Source organism: Coturnix japonica, chromosome 2, assembly GCF_001577835.2.
Source record: "Coturnix japonica isolate 7356 chromosome 2, Coturnix japonica 2.1, whole genome shotgun sequence".
Classification (NCBI taxonomy): Eukaryota; Metazoa; Chordata; class Aves; order Galliformes; family Phasianidae; genus Coturnix; species Coturnix japonica.
This window is the reverse complement of record NC_029517.1, coordinates 22,543,567-22,557,425: the sequence shown is the minus strand read 5'-3', so window position 1 is coordinate 22,557,425 and position 13,859 is coordinate 22,543,567. Positions and strand designations below refer to the sequence as shown.

General features: G+C 45.9%; 1 protein-coding gene across 3 annotated transcripts; it reads right to left on the bottom strand.

Moving 5' to 3' along the window:
* Positions 1-1,892: 1,892 nt before the first annotated feature.
* C1GALT1 (core 1 synthase, glycoprotein-N-acetylgalactosamine 3-beta-galactosyltransferase 1) lies at positions 1,893-13,840 on the bottom strand. 3 transcript variants are annotated; one of them, XM_015853628.2, is made up of 4 exons: positions 13,729-13,840; positions 8,662-8,901; positions 7,264-7,931; positions 1,893-5,869 (listed from the first exon to the last, which is right to left on the bottom strand). In XM_015853628.2, exons 2-4 carry the CDS (start codon positions 8,882-8,884, stop codon positions 5,660-5,662), a joined length of 1,101 nt encoding a protein of 366 aa, XP_015709114.1. In that variant the 5' UTR covers positions 8,885-8,901; positions 13,729-13,840; the 3' UTR covers positions 1,893-5,659. The 3 variants fall into 3 exon arrangements, with proteins under 3 accessions (XP_015709114.1, XP_015709112.1, XP_015709115.1); XM_015853626.2 differs by lacking the exon at positions 13,729-13,840 and adding an exon at positions 13,229-13,362; XM_015853629.2 differs by lacking the exon at positions 13,729-13,840 and adding an exon at positions 13,032-13,156.
* Between the last annotated feature and the right edge of the window lie 19 nt (positions 13,841-13,859).

Here is a 13,859-nt window from a genome sequence, read left to right as displayed (position 1 = left end):
TGAAGGTATGAGGTTGCTTGATTATGTACTGAACTAGGTCAGATTGAACTGCTAGGGGAACCCTCCTGTTGCACCATGGGGTTCAGAACACAGCCCTTGGCCAACCCTTGATATCTAAAACATTCTTTGTGCAATCATGTTACTCAATAGCATAAGAGCAATAGAAAAGTCTCTCAGTCTCACTGGAAGTGTCTGGATGCTACAGCTATCAGCTGCACCATCTTCAGTGTTGTGCTCTACCGTCTCCAGGGCAGAGAGGAGGTGATAACATTAACAGCATGATGTTCAAATGATTCCTCATTGAGAACTCAAGTGCAATAACAAAATGAGTAAATAAGTTTTTAAAGGTGCAGGGTACTAAAACAAATTAAATCCAAAGTCCTTTTGGTCAGCTCTGAGGGGAGGCAGAGCCAAGACCTTGACATGAGACTACGAAGAATTCAGAGCTGCTGGGAATACTGAAAATATATGGGGTGGAACAGTATGGGACACACCAACCAGGTTTGAGTGAAAATGACAACCCAGATGCTGGCACCAGCCTCTCAATGAGAAGGTAACACCCTGAGTGTGCAAAAGAATCAATCTCTTCATTCCAAGAGCACTATGACACATCAGAGAAGCCCCAGGTGGCACTGGGACGTTGGAGTTCGGCTCAGCACCGCTGCAGGCTCCAGCACCCAAAGGCTTCAGCCTGAACTAAATAAGCCAAAGTGGCTGGGGTTGCAGGAATATATATACACACATACAGGAAAAACGCAGAGCTCAGTCTGTGTTTCTGATGTAAGTATTCACCTTTCCTTTATAAATGATACCAAATACCACCATACCACCCTAACGCCTAGAAATGATTTCCCATCACCCAGCTGCTTTTCCATGTCTACATTATTTCCCAAGTGTGACAATGCAAATACTCGCACCAGGGCTCTGGTTTTCTGATTCCTTACACAGTTGTTGAAATAAGTCACTCCCCACAACGTCTGTAGAACCCAAAGGAAGGCCTCGTTAAGGCAAAAAACTCTCAAAAAGGAGGGCAGGCTGCAGGCCATTTTGCAGTATTGGAACCAGCAATGCACAAACACGTCCTCCCCGCTCTCATGGAGCCTTCGGTCCCTGGATGGAAAATATTGACTTAAATTCCTTTTAAACTCGCATCAGCGCACAGAAAAGCAGAGCAGGAAATTCCCCCGAGCCAGCGGAGCTTCTGCAAGTGGTATTTCCTGCCAAACGTGGTCCATTCTGAACAGCGTTGCTTTATCTCTGAGCATCAGCTACGGTCAGTTCACTCAGGATGCTCCAATAGCACGGAGACACTGAACATCAGCACCAGGTAGGAACAGCAATCTGCCTGTGTGGATCCAGTGCCAGCACTGTTGCCGTGTGCGCCCATGGTTCAAACCCTTGTCCCAGGTTCTAGCGTTACCCCCCCGCTATGGCCAAAGAGCCACCATGACTCAGCAAGAAAGACAGCAAAATGGCATTTATTAGGAGTAATTAGCATCTTATATACCTTAATCACTTCGTCTACGCTCCCTACGGTGTACGTTTGAAATGCACGCCCAAGACACATCACAAGGTAAGGGAGTGAACAGGGGAGGTACTAACTTCACAGCCCGAATCCTTGTTAAAGCCTACAACATCTCCCCCCTCCCAAATACAACAGGGTTCTGCCTCGATAACGCTCACAACACAGCACCAGCATTCATTTAACATTGTCTTTCAATGAAGTTCTCTATGTAGCTTACTACTTGCTAGTAGCACCTGTAACAGAAAACGTAGCGAGCTTCCCACCAAATCTAACAAACAAACAATCAAAGGAGATATTCTTATTGCACTCAGTTGTAATGCTACACTCCTCATGGACAGGGCAGGCAAATGAAGACAGACACGCGGTGTTATGTGAGATAACTTATTTCATTTATTCAATTCTGAGCTTAATTTCGATGCTAAAAATTGGTCAAAGGCACTTCAAAGAAGGTATTCCAGAAACAAATCGTAATGGTGATCAGACAAGTCACCAACTGACACCTGTCGGTAGGGACACAACAGCCTCTAACTGCAAAATGAAACATTCACGAGTTATAAGTGGAATATACTGTCCAGCAGCAATATTCATTTTATTTCCTTATGTTTTTAAGAGCATTAACAACATTTTAAATACAGTCTGGTAAACTAAAGCAAATTACACCTTTGGAATCCCACAGAAGTTTTTCTGGTCAGAAAAAGGACAAAGCAGCCTTCCCTCGTTGTGCTGTACTGAAGGGTCCGTGTCCGTCTGCATGCGCACTATTGGCAGCAGTAGCAGGACAGCAGAGAAATAACCCACATCTTTCTTAGTTGTACAAAGGCAAATGCCCATCTGGGATAGCAAACTGTGCACCACAGGTGTGCCAGCTGCTCACTGACATGAACACTCTGGAAACAGAAACAGAACAAACAGACATACGTAAAGAAAAGTGATTTTAATACATAACCCCATCAGAGCAAAACAAAGACAGTGTCCCTACAGGCAAAAGACGTTGGGGAAAGACTTCCCACAAGACGAGAGGCTGCGCTACCGCCACACAGCCCAACGCCTTCACTAAGTCCAATAAGGACTGCACGAATGAACTCAAAGTGAAAGATTAAATCTGGTCTTTTTCTGCAAGCCAAATGTAACACTGTCCTCCAATTAGGAACTTTGCTTGGCACTCTCATTCCCTCTGAGCTAAAACACTTAATGCAGGGTTAATATGTTACTGCCTTACACTAAGGAACGTTCCCATATCCAGGGAGCAAACAACTGTTTAAGAAAAGCCTGCTGCTTCCTAATTCCAAGAAAACCAGTTCATAAACGTTAGATGCACCATCTGAATCACAACCAGACCAAAGGAAGTTTCTGTGTTTCATAATATCAAAAGATCTGAGAGCGAGAGCACAAAGAGCCAAAGAAACTCGCGCTTCTGTGCTTCAGGAGGGTGAATCCTCCACTGAAGGAGCCCACTGGGGTAACAGGGACACTCAGTAAATACTCTGACAAAGCGTGAAGACCTGAGAGTGAAATCATAACCAGCCAATGGTTCTGTAAGATGGCATGTGAAAATACCTTAGTATATGCTCAAATTCCAGCCTTGCCCATCTAAGCTTTTGAAGAATGAGATGTAAACTGCTCATTTCAGGAGGTATCAGCTCACCGCTGCATTACAATTAACAGAGAGCAATGTAAGATCAATACTTTTTCGAGCCTATTTGGATACCGACAGGAAAACAACATTTGTATTTCTTTGCAGTACTGCCAGAAAGGCATAAGAAATAATATCAGAGGCCTGAGAGCAGAACACTTTAAAGCAAAGCAAGAGCGAGCACCGCAAGAGAAGGCTGCTCTTACTTCACCAGATAGGCCGCCTACTTGTCACAAGGCAGTGCGTTGTCAGCCTCGCTCCCTAAAGAAATGGAACTAGCAGATACGTGCTGCTCACCTCTATTTCTCCACTCCACCCCAGGCCCTGCCCTGCTCTGCTAAGCCCACAGGCCACAGCTGGGGAGCAGACGACCATCATAGTGCCCCAGAGGAAAGGCAAAGAGATCAGTGCTGGGATCTTGGGTTCGTTCTACAGTTTCCTGGCGTAGTGCAGAACTTCTATCGCAGGTTTGAACAGTGCCACCAGCCTTACCAACAGCACATTGGATCTTACAGTCTTATTGTTTGCATGGCATGTGGGATACACCTTTAGCTGGCAGTAGGAAGCATCTCAGTGAAAGAAGCTATCAGGCATTCTGTGAATGAGCAAACTGGAGGCTTCTTCCTTTTTCTAACCAAATACAGTTATAACTTTCTACTTAAGTCAGTCAACATAAAATAAAGCTCATCTCTTTCAGTATTTTGGAGAATCTTTCTCATGAAAGATAACAGGTTGAACATACGAACCTAACCTATATTCAGGCAGAGACACCACATACAGCGTTTCGGTTCCATGTGTTTCAGTAATCGCCGTTATGCTGCGGAGTAACCATCAGAAAAGCAGCCATGACCTCACAACTGGACCACAGGCAGAACCCCAATCTGTGCCACAACTGTCTTTGGGGAACACAGATTCCAGTACTTTACAGTAACATCCCTCACCCAGGAACACCCTGAAGGACAGCAGTAGTATATAAGGCTGCCTGCTATCGCTATGTGCCCTTTCCAAAGCAGTGACTGGAGGTAATCAGGTTATGTCCAAATTCATCAATATGATGAAGGTGAAAAAGCTAAAAGGAAATGTTGTTCAAGTGTGGAATAAAGGCATGTCAAGCTTAGCCCCATCCCCTGAACTGCTCTATTAACTGAATTTGAAGAAGTGAAAACCACAAAGTTTTGTGTTCTTGTATATGTAAAACAGACTCAACTTCTGAAAACACTTCAGCAATTAAAACTGTTTTGTTCCACACCAAGAAAAGTGTTGTCACTTATGAGGCAGATACTCAGAAAGTAGTGGAGAGATTAATGCACTTTGAAAGACAGCTGCATTCAGGCTGCGTTACCTGAATATACTTCAGCTTCAGCAGAGAGACACGGGGATCATCTGACACTTTGTTCTGAACAAAGCAACGAGAAACGGATGCAGAAGAAACTTCAAGAATGGAGGAGAAGTTCAGGAAAGGGAAATGAAGTCCTTTAAGCCAAGCAGTCAAATGAGCTTTGATGCTGTTCTATAACAGTACGTGTTTGTACCTGTAAAATCCTATGAATAAGGGAGCTTCGCATTCTCCAAGAACGGGAATGGGAAAACTGAATAGAAACTAATAAACACCATCTGAATCCGAGTTATTTTATACCACCATAACCTTGCTAACATACCAACCTTCCTGATTTACAGAGGAAGTGCAACGGAGGGGGAGAGCCTTCATATGAAAAAGCATCTTTCTCTTACTGAGTTCTGAGATGAATTTACATATCCTTTTAAGCAAGTGGCAACTTGATTTAAATTAAAACAAAAAGCCGTGGACAAACGCAGTCTCCTCACATCACTCAGTAATGTGACCAATAGGAACTACCCCCGGGTTTCTCCCTAAGACAGTAGTGATGTAACTTCAGATTGTTCTGTGCCTACAGAGACTTACAGTAAAGAACTGTAAATAATCCATAGCGGTGAATTCAATTTCTGAGATAACGAAGACATTGATCGCTGAGGTGTGTCTCTGTTCTTATCAACCAGGCTGTCATTAAGGCAAAGCAGATATGAGGCTCTATTATTTACCCTTCTCACTTCCTTATAGGGCAACATGCACACAGTAACTTCAGAATACTGAGAATACTGGAGAAAAACATGAAGCGTTTGTGTTACGTCAGATTTCGAGCATAAGAACTCACCTAACAGAACGTTTGGAAGGGAAAAAAGAAATACTGTACGATTATCTTTGAATCTGTCCACTATGCTTTTAAACACGAGTTCTTCTAGGCATACCAGAACCTTCTCCCATTTCACAGTTCTAGGGCCTGCTACCTTCATGAGTAGGGCTGCAATCACACTATCCCAAACAGCCAGAGCCTACACTGGACTCTTCTGTGCACAGACACTGACTGGTAGTACTGCCAACCTAAGAATCACCACCAATAGTCCTAGTCCACAAGCTTCATGCAGGAGTTTGAGAAGACTCTTATTCACCGTACTGCCTTCTTTCAGTTTCCTTCAAAGTCCAATTAATTCTCCGAAGTTTTTTGCTTTAGCTTTGGATTATCCTCTTGTGCTTCGTTTTTGTTCTGCTCCTCCAGGCTCTTTGCCGAATCAGGACTGTACCGATACGAATAGCCATATGGACGGAGATGATAAACCAAATACTCCAAGTGATACATCGTCATGGAATCAACGTAGTGAAATGAAACCGCAAGGTCAGAGCAGCATCCAGGGCCCTAAAACATAAAACAAGTCAAAATCATAAGCAAGAATTCCAGAGCACGCCATGGATCAAAGATACTGTAGGAAGAATTCAAACATACATTTGACTTCCTGGGAAAAAAATCCCTTTCATCATTGATGTATTTACTTCAAAGCTTAGCATTAGCCAAGCAAAACGGATCAATCAGGCAGATTTGCCAAAGCATCTTTCCTAAAACAGAAATGGATTTGGCCTCTGTAATCAAGTCGGTGAAGAAACTTGCTGCCTGCACTTAATGCCAGAGGGCATTCTTTGCTTTTACATAATCACACGATCACAGAATGACCTCGGTTGGAACAGACCTAAAGGATCATGAATCTCCAACCCCCCCACCACAGGCAGGGCACCCACATGCACATTTAATGATAGAGCAGGCTGCCCAGGGCTACATCCAACCTGGCCTTGAGCACCTCCAGGGACAGGGCATCAATCATCACCATTTTACATACTTCATAAAATCAAGCCAGGCAGCAGCAAGCAGCTTGCAGAGATACTGCCTTTCATTTAGCTATTTTCAGACTTGGAAATTCCTTATTAGTGCTGATCTCAGGGCAACGCTTTGTAACCCTGTAACTGAGCATAAGATTATACAAAGATGTGCCAAAATCAAAACGAAAAATGACCATTTTTTCTATGAAAGCGAAAGTTCAAATGGCTGAGCAAAACAAATAGTCAAGCTGGAAACTTAAATCAACCCAAATTAGGTACGAGTGATGTCCTCAGGGGACCTCAACAGTGGGGTTGAGTGTACCCTCAAGCTAGTCTGCTGATGACACCAAACTGTTGGGTGCAGTCAACACACCAGAGGGATGGGATGTCATTCCCAACACCTCTCCTACAAAGACAGGCTGAGAGATGGGGCTGTTCAGCCTGAGAACAGACAGCTGCGAGGTGACCTGAGAGCATGCTTTCAGTATCTTTTTAGATACTAGGGAGCTACAGGAAAGAAGGAGGCAGACTCTTTAGCAGGGTCTGTTGTGGCAGAACAAGGGGAGATGGTCTCAAGTTCAAAAACGGGAGATTTAGGTTAGATGTAAGGAAAACATCTTCTACAGTGAGGGTGGTGAGACACTGGAACAGGTTGCCTAGTGATGTGGTTGATGTCCCATCCCTGAAGACTTTCAAGGTGAGGCTGGATAAGGCCCTGGGCAACCTGATCAAGCTGTTGTGTCCCTGTTCATTGCAGGGGAGCTGGGCTAGGTGGCCTTCTGAGGGCCCTTCCAACTCAGTTGTAGCTGATGACTACTGTATTTAACACAGGTGTATCTAACAATGACACAACAAAATTTTCTAAAATACGTTTAGCTGCCATTAAAGTGTCAGTTCAAACATCATATCACAGTAAGACACACATCATGGAAGACTTACCTCTACAGCAGGGTAATAATTGTAATTCCAGTACCAGAAAGTTTTTGGTAGGTATCCTCTGATTAAGAGATGTTCTGGAACAAAGGGATGAAAGGTTTCCCTACCATTTGTATCCCTAGAATCTCCTGCTTGTACATTAATGATCTCCATGCACTTTCCTAGTGCTAGGTCTTCAATAGAGGAACTATGAGAGCATTTGTTGGTTTTAAAAGCAGTAACAAATCTTTTCAGAGCTTCTTTACTCAGAACATACCCCGCTCCTCCACTCATGTAGCCTTGTTTCACATAAGGCTTAAACCTTCTTCCGAAGTATATTGGCTGTTCAGGACTGTATTTTGAAAGGAGCCATCTTAAATTGTCCAATATAACATACGTATCATCATCTGCTTTCATGAACCAATCAGCTTCATCAAAATAATGGTCATAAACATATTGAAAAGCTTTTATAGTCTTCCAGTAAAGTTGGTCCCTGCCTTCTTTGGTTTCTAGGCCCACTGTCGGGAAGTCTTTATTTTCCTCAGAGCTCATAAAAAGTATTTTATTGCAGCGTTGGGCCCAGGTGGCTTTAACATGTCTGGCTTTCTTCTCTAGATTTTGCGGTCCAGTCATGACCCAACAAAGTATTTTCACCTTCTGATAGAGTTCATCTGCAACGTTTTTATTCTCATCTGAAAAAAGAAAGAGGGAAATTCTCAAACGTTAGAGTTGACTGAACTGTAATAAACGCAGGAGAGCAGGCTCTCCCCAAACACTCTGTTTCTAACTCAAGAAATACATGCAGAAGGACAGGAGGTCTTTGTTAAATCTTATTTGTAAATTATCAGTGGTAGTAAGATCGGATACTATGAACCTAGCTATTACTGTGCCAAACAATAGACATGTAATATAACGTTTTCCAAAGCACTAAAGCATTTGCTTCCCCTCAAAGAAACTTTCACTTGACACATACAGAGATGTTAACTCATGTCAAAGAACATTCCAGGGGTGGTGAGATTTGGACCACAGGTACTAAAATATCACTGTTTAACCTTACCAAAAACAGTTTTCTTTGCAACAGTTTTCTACAACTACAAGCAAAACATTCACAAACTTGCCTTACAAAGCTTGCAGTTTAAGTACCTTTAGATAATAAATTACTTATTAACACCCTGTGAAATAAATGCATTATAGTGCAAGCAATTTTTCCCACCTAACCTGCTCCAAGGGGAAAGTGCAAAAAATCACGCATGTGATGTTAGCAAAGAAAATCCCCTTTCAATAGACCTCAAGAAAACAAAGTTATTTGGATGTAACCTGAACACTGGCAAACAGAAAGAAAATGATTCATACAAATACTTGGCAGTTTGTGGTGCATGAAAAGGGTACCTATTATATAATAAATCAGGTGCAACAAAATACCTCTATGCTGTCCAGAGTCCGCATTGAAATTCATTTGTCCTTGCAGCTGATTGTTATCAGTATCTTCTGAGTGCTGACCATGAGGATCATTGTGAAGAATATGAGGCTGGATCTCAACCTGTTCTTCTAGTATCATGCTAAACAGGAGATAGCACAGGAAAAACCCTATCGCGGATCCAAAACTGAAGATCAGAAGGTTCATCAAAGACTTAGAAGAGGCCATTTCCCGAAGGTAATGCACTGTCAAAAACAAATGGAAAACACGTTGAGATTAAAGCAGCTCAACACATAAATCTAGCATACAGGAAGAAATCAAGGACAAAATACCTTAAAGCAGAAATGTCAAATCTAACTCTGATCCATACCCAGTGGGCTTGCACAGGAGTTTAAGTACAAGAGCAATGTAACTGGTTACAGAAGTACAGACACATTTAGGGCCAAAGCCCAGCTGTGTATTGTTTAGCTTACAATTATAAAGGTCAAACAGAATATACAACAGTGCCTGTGCATATAGAAAGCTCTTTTTTAACCATAGTGATACAACATTTATACAAGAATACTTTGAAGTGCAACAGCTTAATTATAAAATGGTAATACATGTTCACTTCTCTTGGCCTTAAGAAAATTGTGCTTAAGACCTAAGTCTTAAAAAGCAAAGAGATGATGATCCAAGGCAATCTGCAGGTTGAGATACTGTGTGGGGTGCAGGCATGAGATGTACTTAAACTCCAGCAGTTAGAATATAGAATATCACAGGAATTCTTAAACAGATACCAAATACAAGCAGACATTGAAGACTTTTAACAGTAAATCTGCTCTGATCTCAAAGCAGGGCAGTTTTCCTTCCACTTTTAAAAGTACTGAGGACAGGCTTCCAGAAGAAGAGAACATCAGAAGTTCAGTAAAGAAGCACTCCCTTTTAGAAGGTATTTGGAAGAAGAGAACAAAACACATCAGCCTCAAGGCCACTCCTACACGTCGAAAAACATGTATTCCAGTCATGTAAAACATAATCTATGGCCACACCTGTGCTTCTCAAAAAGAAAAGGACTTGGCTTAGCACTGTAAGAACTTTAAACAAAGACGAGATCTACACCTATGTAAAATGAGCTTTATACAGTCATGAATTTATATGTATTCAGCACCTGCAGACCAATTCCAGGCCATGGAGGCCTGAGAGATCTTCATCTCTGAAAGGGGTTGAGATGTGTTCAAATAATTCCCGACTAAGCCACAGAAAAACAGACATTTAAATACATACTGGAGTCAAGCCACAACCTTACAAATGAGCTGACGGCATTCCCTCCATTAGCATCATTCTTAACAAGAAGCAGAACCCAATTTAGTAAGTTACAGAATGCACAGAGCAACAGGACTGGATTTAAAAGGGGCAGAACTTCCTACACAATCAGCTGCTCTGTTCCATGGATAAGGCAGGAGCAAGTGCTCAGATGTTCTACTGCAAAACCCTTCAGCCTCCCTGTGACATCAGCATCTCCACAGCACAGAAAGAAAACCCAGCACTGCTGATGTACAGAAGAGCTGAATTCCTTCTGGAAATCACCGGTCAAAGATCCACTGCCACCATCCAACCCATCCAGCCCGCATGCACTTCCCCTGCTGGCTGTGAGGAGCCTTTTGCAAGGCACCAGCCCCAAGCGAGCTGCATGAATCACTTTGCAGCGACACCCACTCCCAACACCGGCCTCTCTGACCTCCCTCTGGATCAGAAAGCAGGGAGCACAGAAAGCAGCTGTGCCCATTGGGATGGAGCCTCCAGAAGCCACTTGGCTCACCTGAGAGGAGAGAAGCTGCAATTTGTGACAGGGCCTTTACTAGAATCACAGAATGACCCGGGTTGGAAGGGACCTCAAGGATCATGTAGCTCCAACCCCCCTGCCTGGCAGGGCCACCAAACATACACATTTACTAGATCAGGTTGCCCAGGGCCCTGTCCAACCTGGTCTTGAACACCTCTAAGGACGGGGCATCCACAACCTCCATGGAACTCCCTGCCTTCTTTCCACACTGCCAGAACAAATGAAATGCAACTGGAAATGCAACTTAAAACATGGAAGAAAAAACTCAGGGGTCGAAAGGCTGTACCAGATTCACATCGTTACACTTGTGGCTGTTAAGATCTAGTTCTTTAATATGAACAAGCATGACATACAGTTTTTAGTCATATATTGTCATATATAACGTGTCCTGCTTTATTTCTTTGTCTTATATGCCATAAACTTGGACAGAAAACCCAGGGACTTAAATGAGGTGCCCTCCGAGCTGCCCTGGCCACAGTTTAAGGGAAAACCTGGACACACAAGCACTGGTGACTCTGAAAGCACTCACTGCACTGAAGGTATCTTTTTGTGCTATAACTTGTCCCACGTATCACCACAAAGGTCTCCTCAGAACCAGGAATGAGCAACGGAAGAGTGCCAGGATAAAACAATGCCTTCCTTCAGCGTATTTAAAAGGGGGGGAAATAATCCATGGATGCACACAGAGTAGCTGCAGCAGCTTCCACACTTTAATTCCTACTTGTATCTTCACTTCTTCTGACTTCAAAAAGTGATGCAGTTTAAAAAGAAAGGGAAAAAAAGACCCTTTACCTATAAGCTTACACTTGTGCTCCATTACTACATCATGACAGCTTAAATAAATCTCTTTATCTACTTACACGCTCATGTAAGTAGCCTAATTCACATCAGCCAAAACGATGGATGTTTTAAAACTCTATCACAACTTAGCAGCCATGGTAGATTTGGCTTCTAATCTGTGTTTTGAGAACCAAGGTATCCAGTCACCTCTCTCACACACATGCACCAATGGGCCTCCAAAACAATCTTCAAGCCTCATATTCTCTTCTGAGCTCTCTCACTGCCAGCTCCAAGATCCTCTCATCTCAGTAGCATCGTGCCCACACCCAGCTGCACTTCATACTTGGCCCCAGGCCCCCTGTCCTGCTCACCATCCAGCCCAGCCCAATGCTCACCAGCAATCACATGCTGGCAGACCCACCAACACACACCCGCTCTGCTCTCTCCAGGTCACCAACCCGGCTGGTGGCACTTAGACACTCCCTCTCTCATCAGTCACTGAGGTCCCTACTGCTGACATTATCACTCCTGTTGCTGGCACTGAGACTTCAATATGCATACATGAGCATACAGTCCTTTCTTCCAACTGAACAGTTAGATATGCAGCTTGATGGAGCTCTTTTCCATCTATTTTCCTATAACTGTTACTCTGCAAACCACCTTGGTCCTCTCCTTTGGTCTAAGCATTTGTAAGAAGCTCTGTACAATCACAAGATGTTCTTCTCCCGCATCCCATAAGACAACCCATGCTCTGCTGGCAGTTACCCCTCTCAACCCTGTAAGCTGTTCCAGGAAGCCTCATGACGTGCTGTGTGGAACACAAAGGGGCCGATGTCTGTCCTGTGACAGGACACAACCATTAATCTCTAATTCCTCTAATGAGATTCGTGGTTCCCCCATGGTTCCACCATCACTACTGCTGTGCTCCTTTGCATTCCTAGTGAGCAGCCTTTTACCACAGCCTGAGATGCCACACTCATTCTGCTACCTGCTTATGAGGAACACCTTATAATTAACATGTTGGATTAAACGCAGACCAAAGAACTGTCTAACGTTGTTTCATGAGGAAACACATTCAATAGTCAACAGCTGGCTCTTCCCTGGGTCCCTTTACTTATGGAGTGAATGGGAAGCTGTGAGGCACCAACACAAAGCAAACAGCACAGGATGGAGAGTCACAGAATATCTATCCCACGTTGGAAGGCACCCATAAGGATCAGCACGTCCAACCTCCAGTGCCCTCTGAGGGCTGCACCGCTGGCAATGGAATCGATGATCACTATACAGTGCCTGTAACAGTCAAGCGACACAACAAGGCAGGTAAAGCCAAAGCACAGAAGGCACAGAGCTGTACAACGCCACTGAGGCTTCCTGCTCAGTCAGACCCGCCGTTTCCAGAAGCTCGGAGCACACATCGCTGTTTTTAGCATCGAGCTGTACATCCACAAACGCTGCACCGAGCGCTGCGGCTGTTCCCTGTCAGCCGAGCACAGCTGACGTGTTTCACTTCCCAAACCCATTTCGTTTAACATTCTGACGGCGTAAGCATTTCTGTGGAGGTCCGTTCCCTGCCAGCACGGCTCGGCCGCTCCCCAGCGTCGCACAGCCGCACCGGGATGCCCGCAGTCGAATCGCCCGCAGCCGGCCGGGCGGCACAGTCAGTCAGTCAGGCAGCGGCTGCGGCATCCCCCGCACGCAACAGGTCACCCCCGGCCCCGCTCCGCCCCGCAGGCCGGCGACAGGCCGCGTCCCGGCTCCGTAGCTCCGTACCCCTTCGGCTCGCGGCCGCCGCCGAGCGCTGCTCTCCGAGCGCCTCCCGTCCGCCCGCGGGGCCTCTCCGCTCCCCGCCGTCCCCGCACCGGGGCTCCCCTGGGCGGCCCCTCCCGGCTCCTTCCTGCCCACACGGGCCGCCCTCCGCTCTCCTCCCGCCCGCGGCCCCGCGCCCCGCCCCGCCGCGCTCCCCTCACCTCAGCGGCCGCCGGGGGCCTGGAGCGCGCTCCGCCGCGCGACCCCCAGGCAGCCGATGGCCGCGCGCCGCGCACACGGACCCGACACCACCACCATCCTCCGCCCCGCGTCACCCGCCAGGCGCCCCGCGGCCAGCGCCGCCCTGCAGAGCCAGGATTGGGCGGAGAGAGCGGGGGGGCGCGGCCAGCCGGGACTCGGGCATTTAACCCTTGGCGGTAACACTCGTCAGTGGGCGCCGTCTGTGGGGGGCGGCGCGACGTTTCCCCCACTGCACCCACCCCTCGCACCGCGCTGTGCCCCGGTGGCGCAGTGGTAGCAATGCCGCCTTGCAACACCGGAGGCCAGAGTTCGAATCCCCTGTGGTACAAGTGGTAGAAGTGCCGCTCTGCTACACAGGGCTCGAATCCCGGGGGTTGGACTCGATGATCTCTAAGGTCCCTTCCAACCCGCACCAGACTGTGATACTGTGATACTATGATGCTATTGATACCGCTGTTACCTTCCTCTCGCAGCCCCTCGCCCACTCGCTGCCGCCGGCCCGGAGTCTCCGCGCTGCCGAATCGCCATGAGGCGGCCGCACCGGTTGCTTAGAGACCGAGACCTCCGCAATCGCTCCTTATCGCCCTGTGC

Excerpts from the sequence above, each read along its gene's own strand:
- C1GALT1 (XM_015853628.2), bottom strand. The coding sequence starts at position 8,884 with ATGGCCTCTTCTAAGTCTTTGATGAACCTTCTGATCTTCAGTTTTGGA. Across the intron at positions 7,932-8,661 it reads GGACTCTGGACAGCATAGAG|ATGAGAATAAAAACGTTGCA; the intron begins GTATTTTGTTGC and ends TTCTTTTTTCAG. Across the intron at positions 5,870-7,263 it reads ATTATTACCCTGCTGTAGAG|GGCCCTGGATGCTGCTCTGA; the intron begins GTAAGTCTTCCA and ends TTTATGTTTTAG.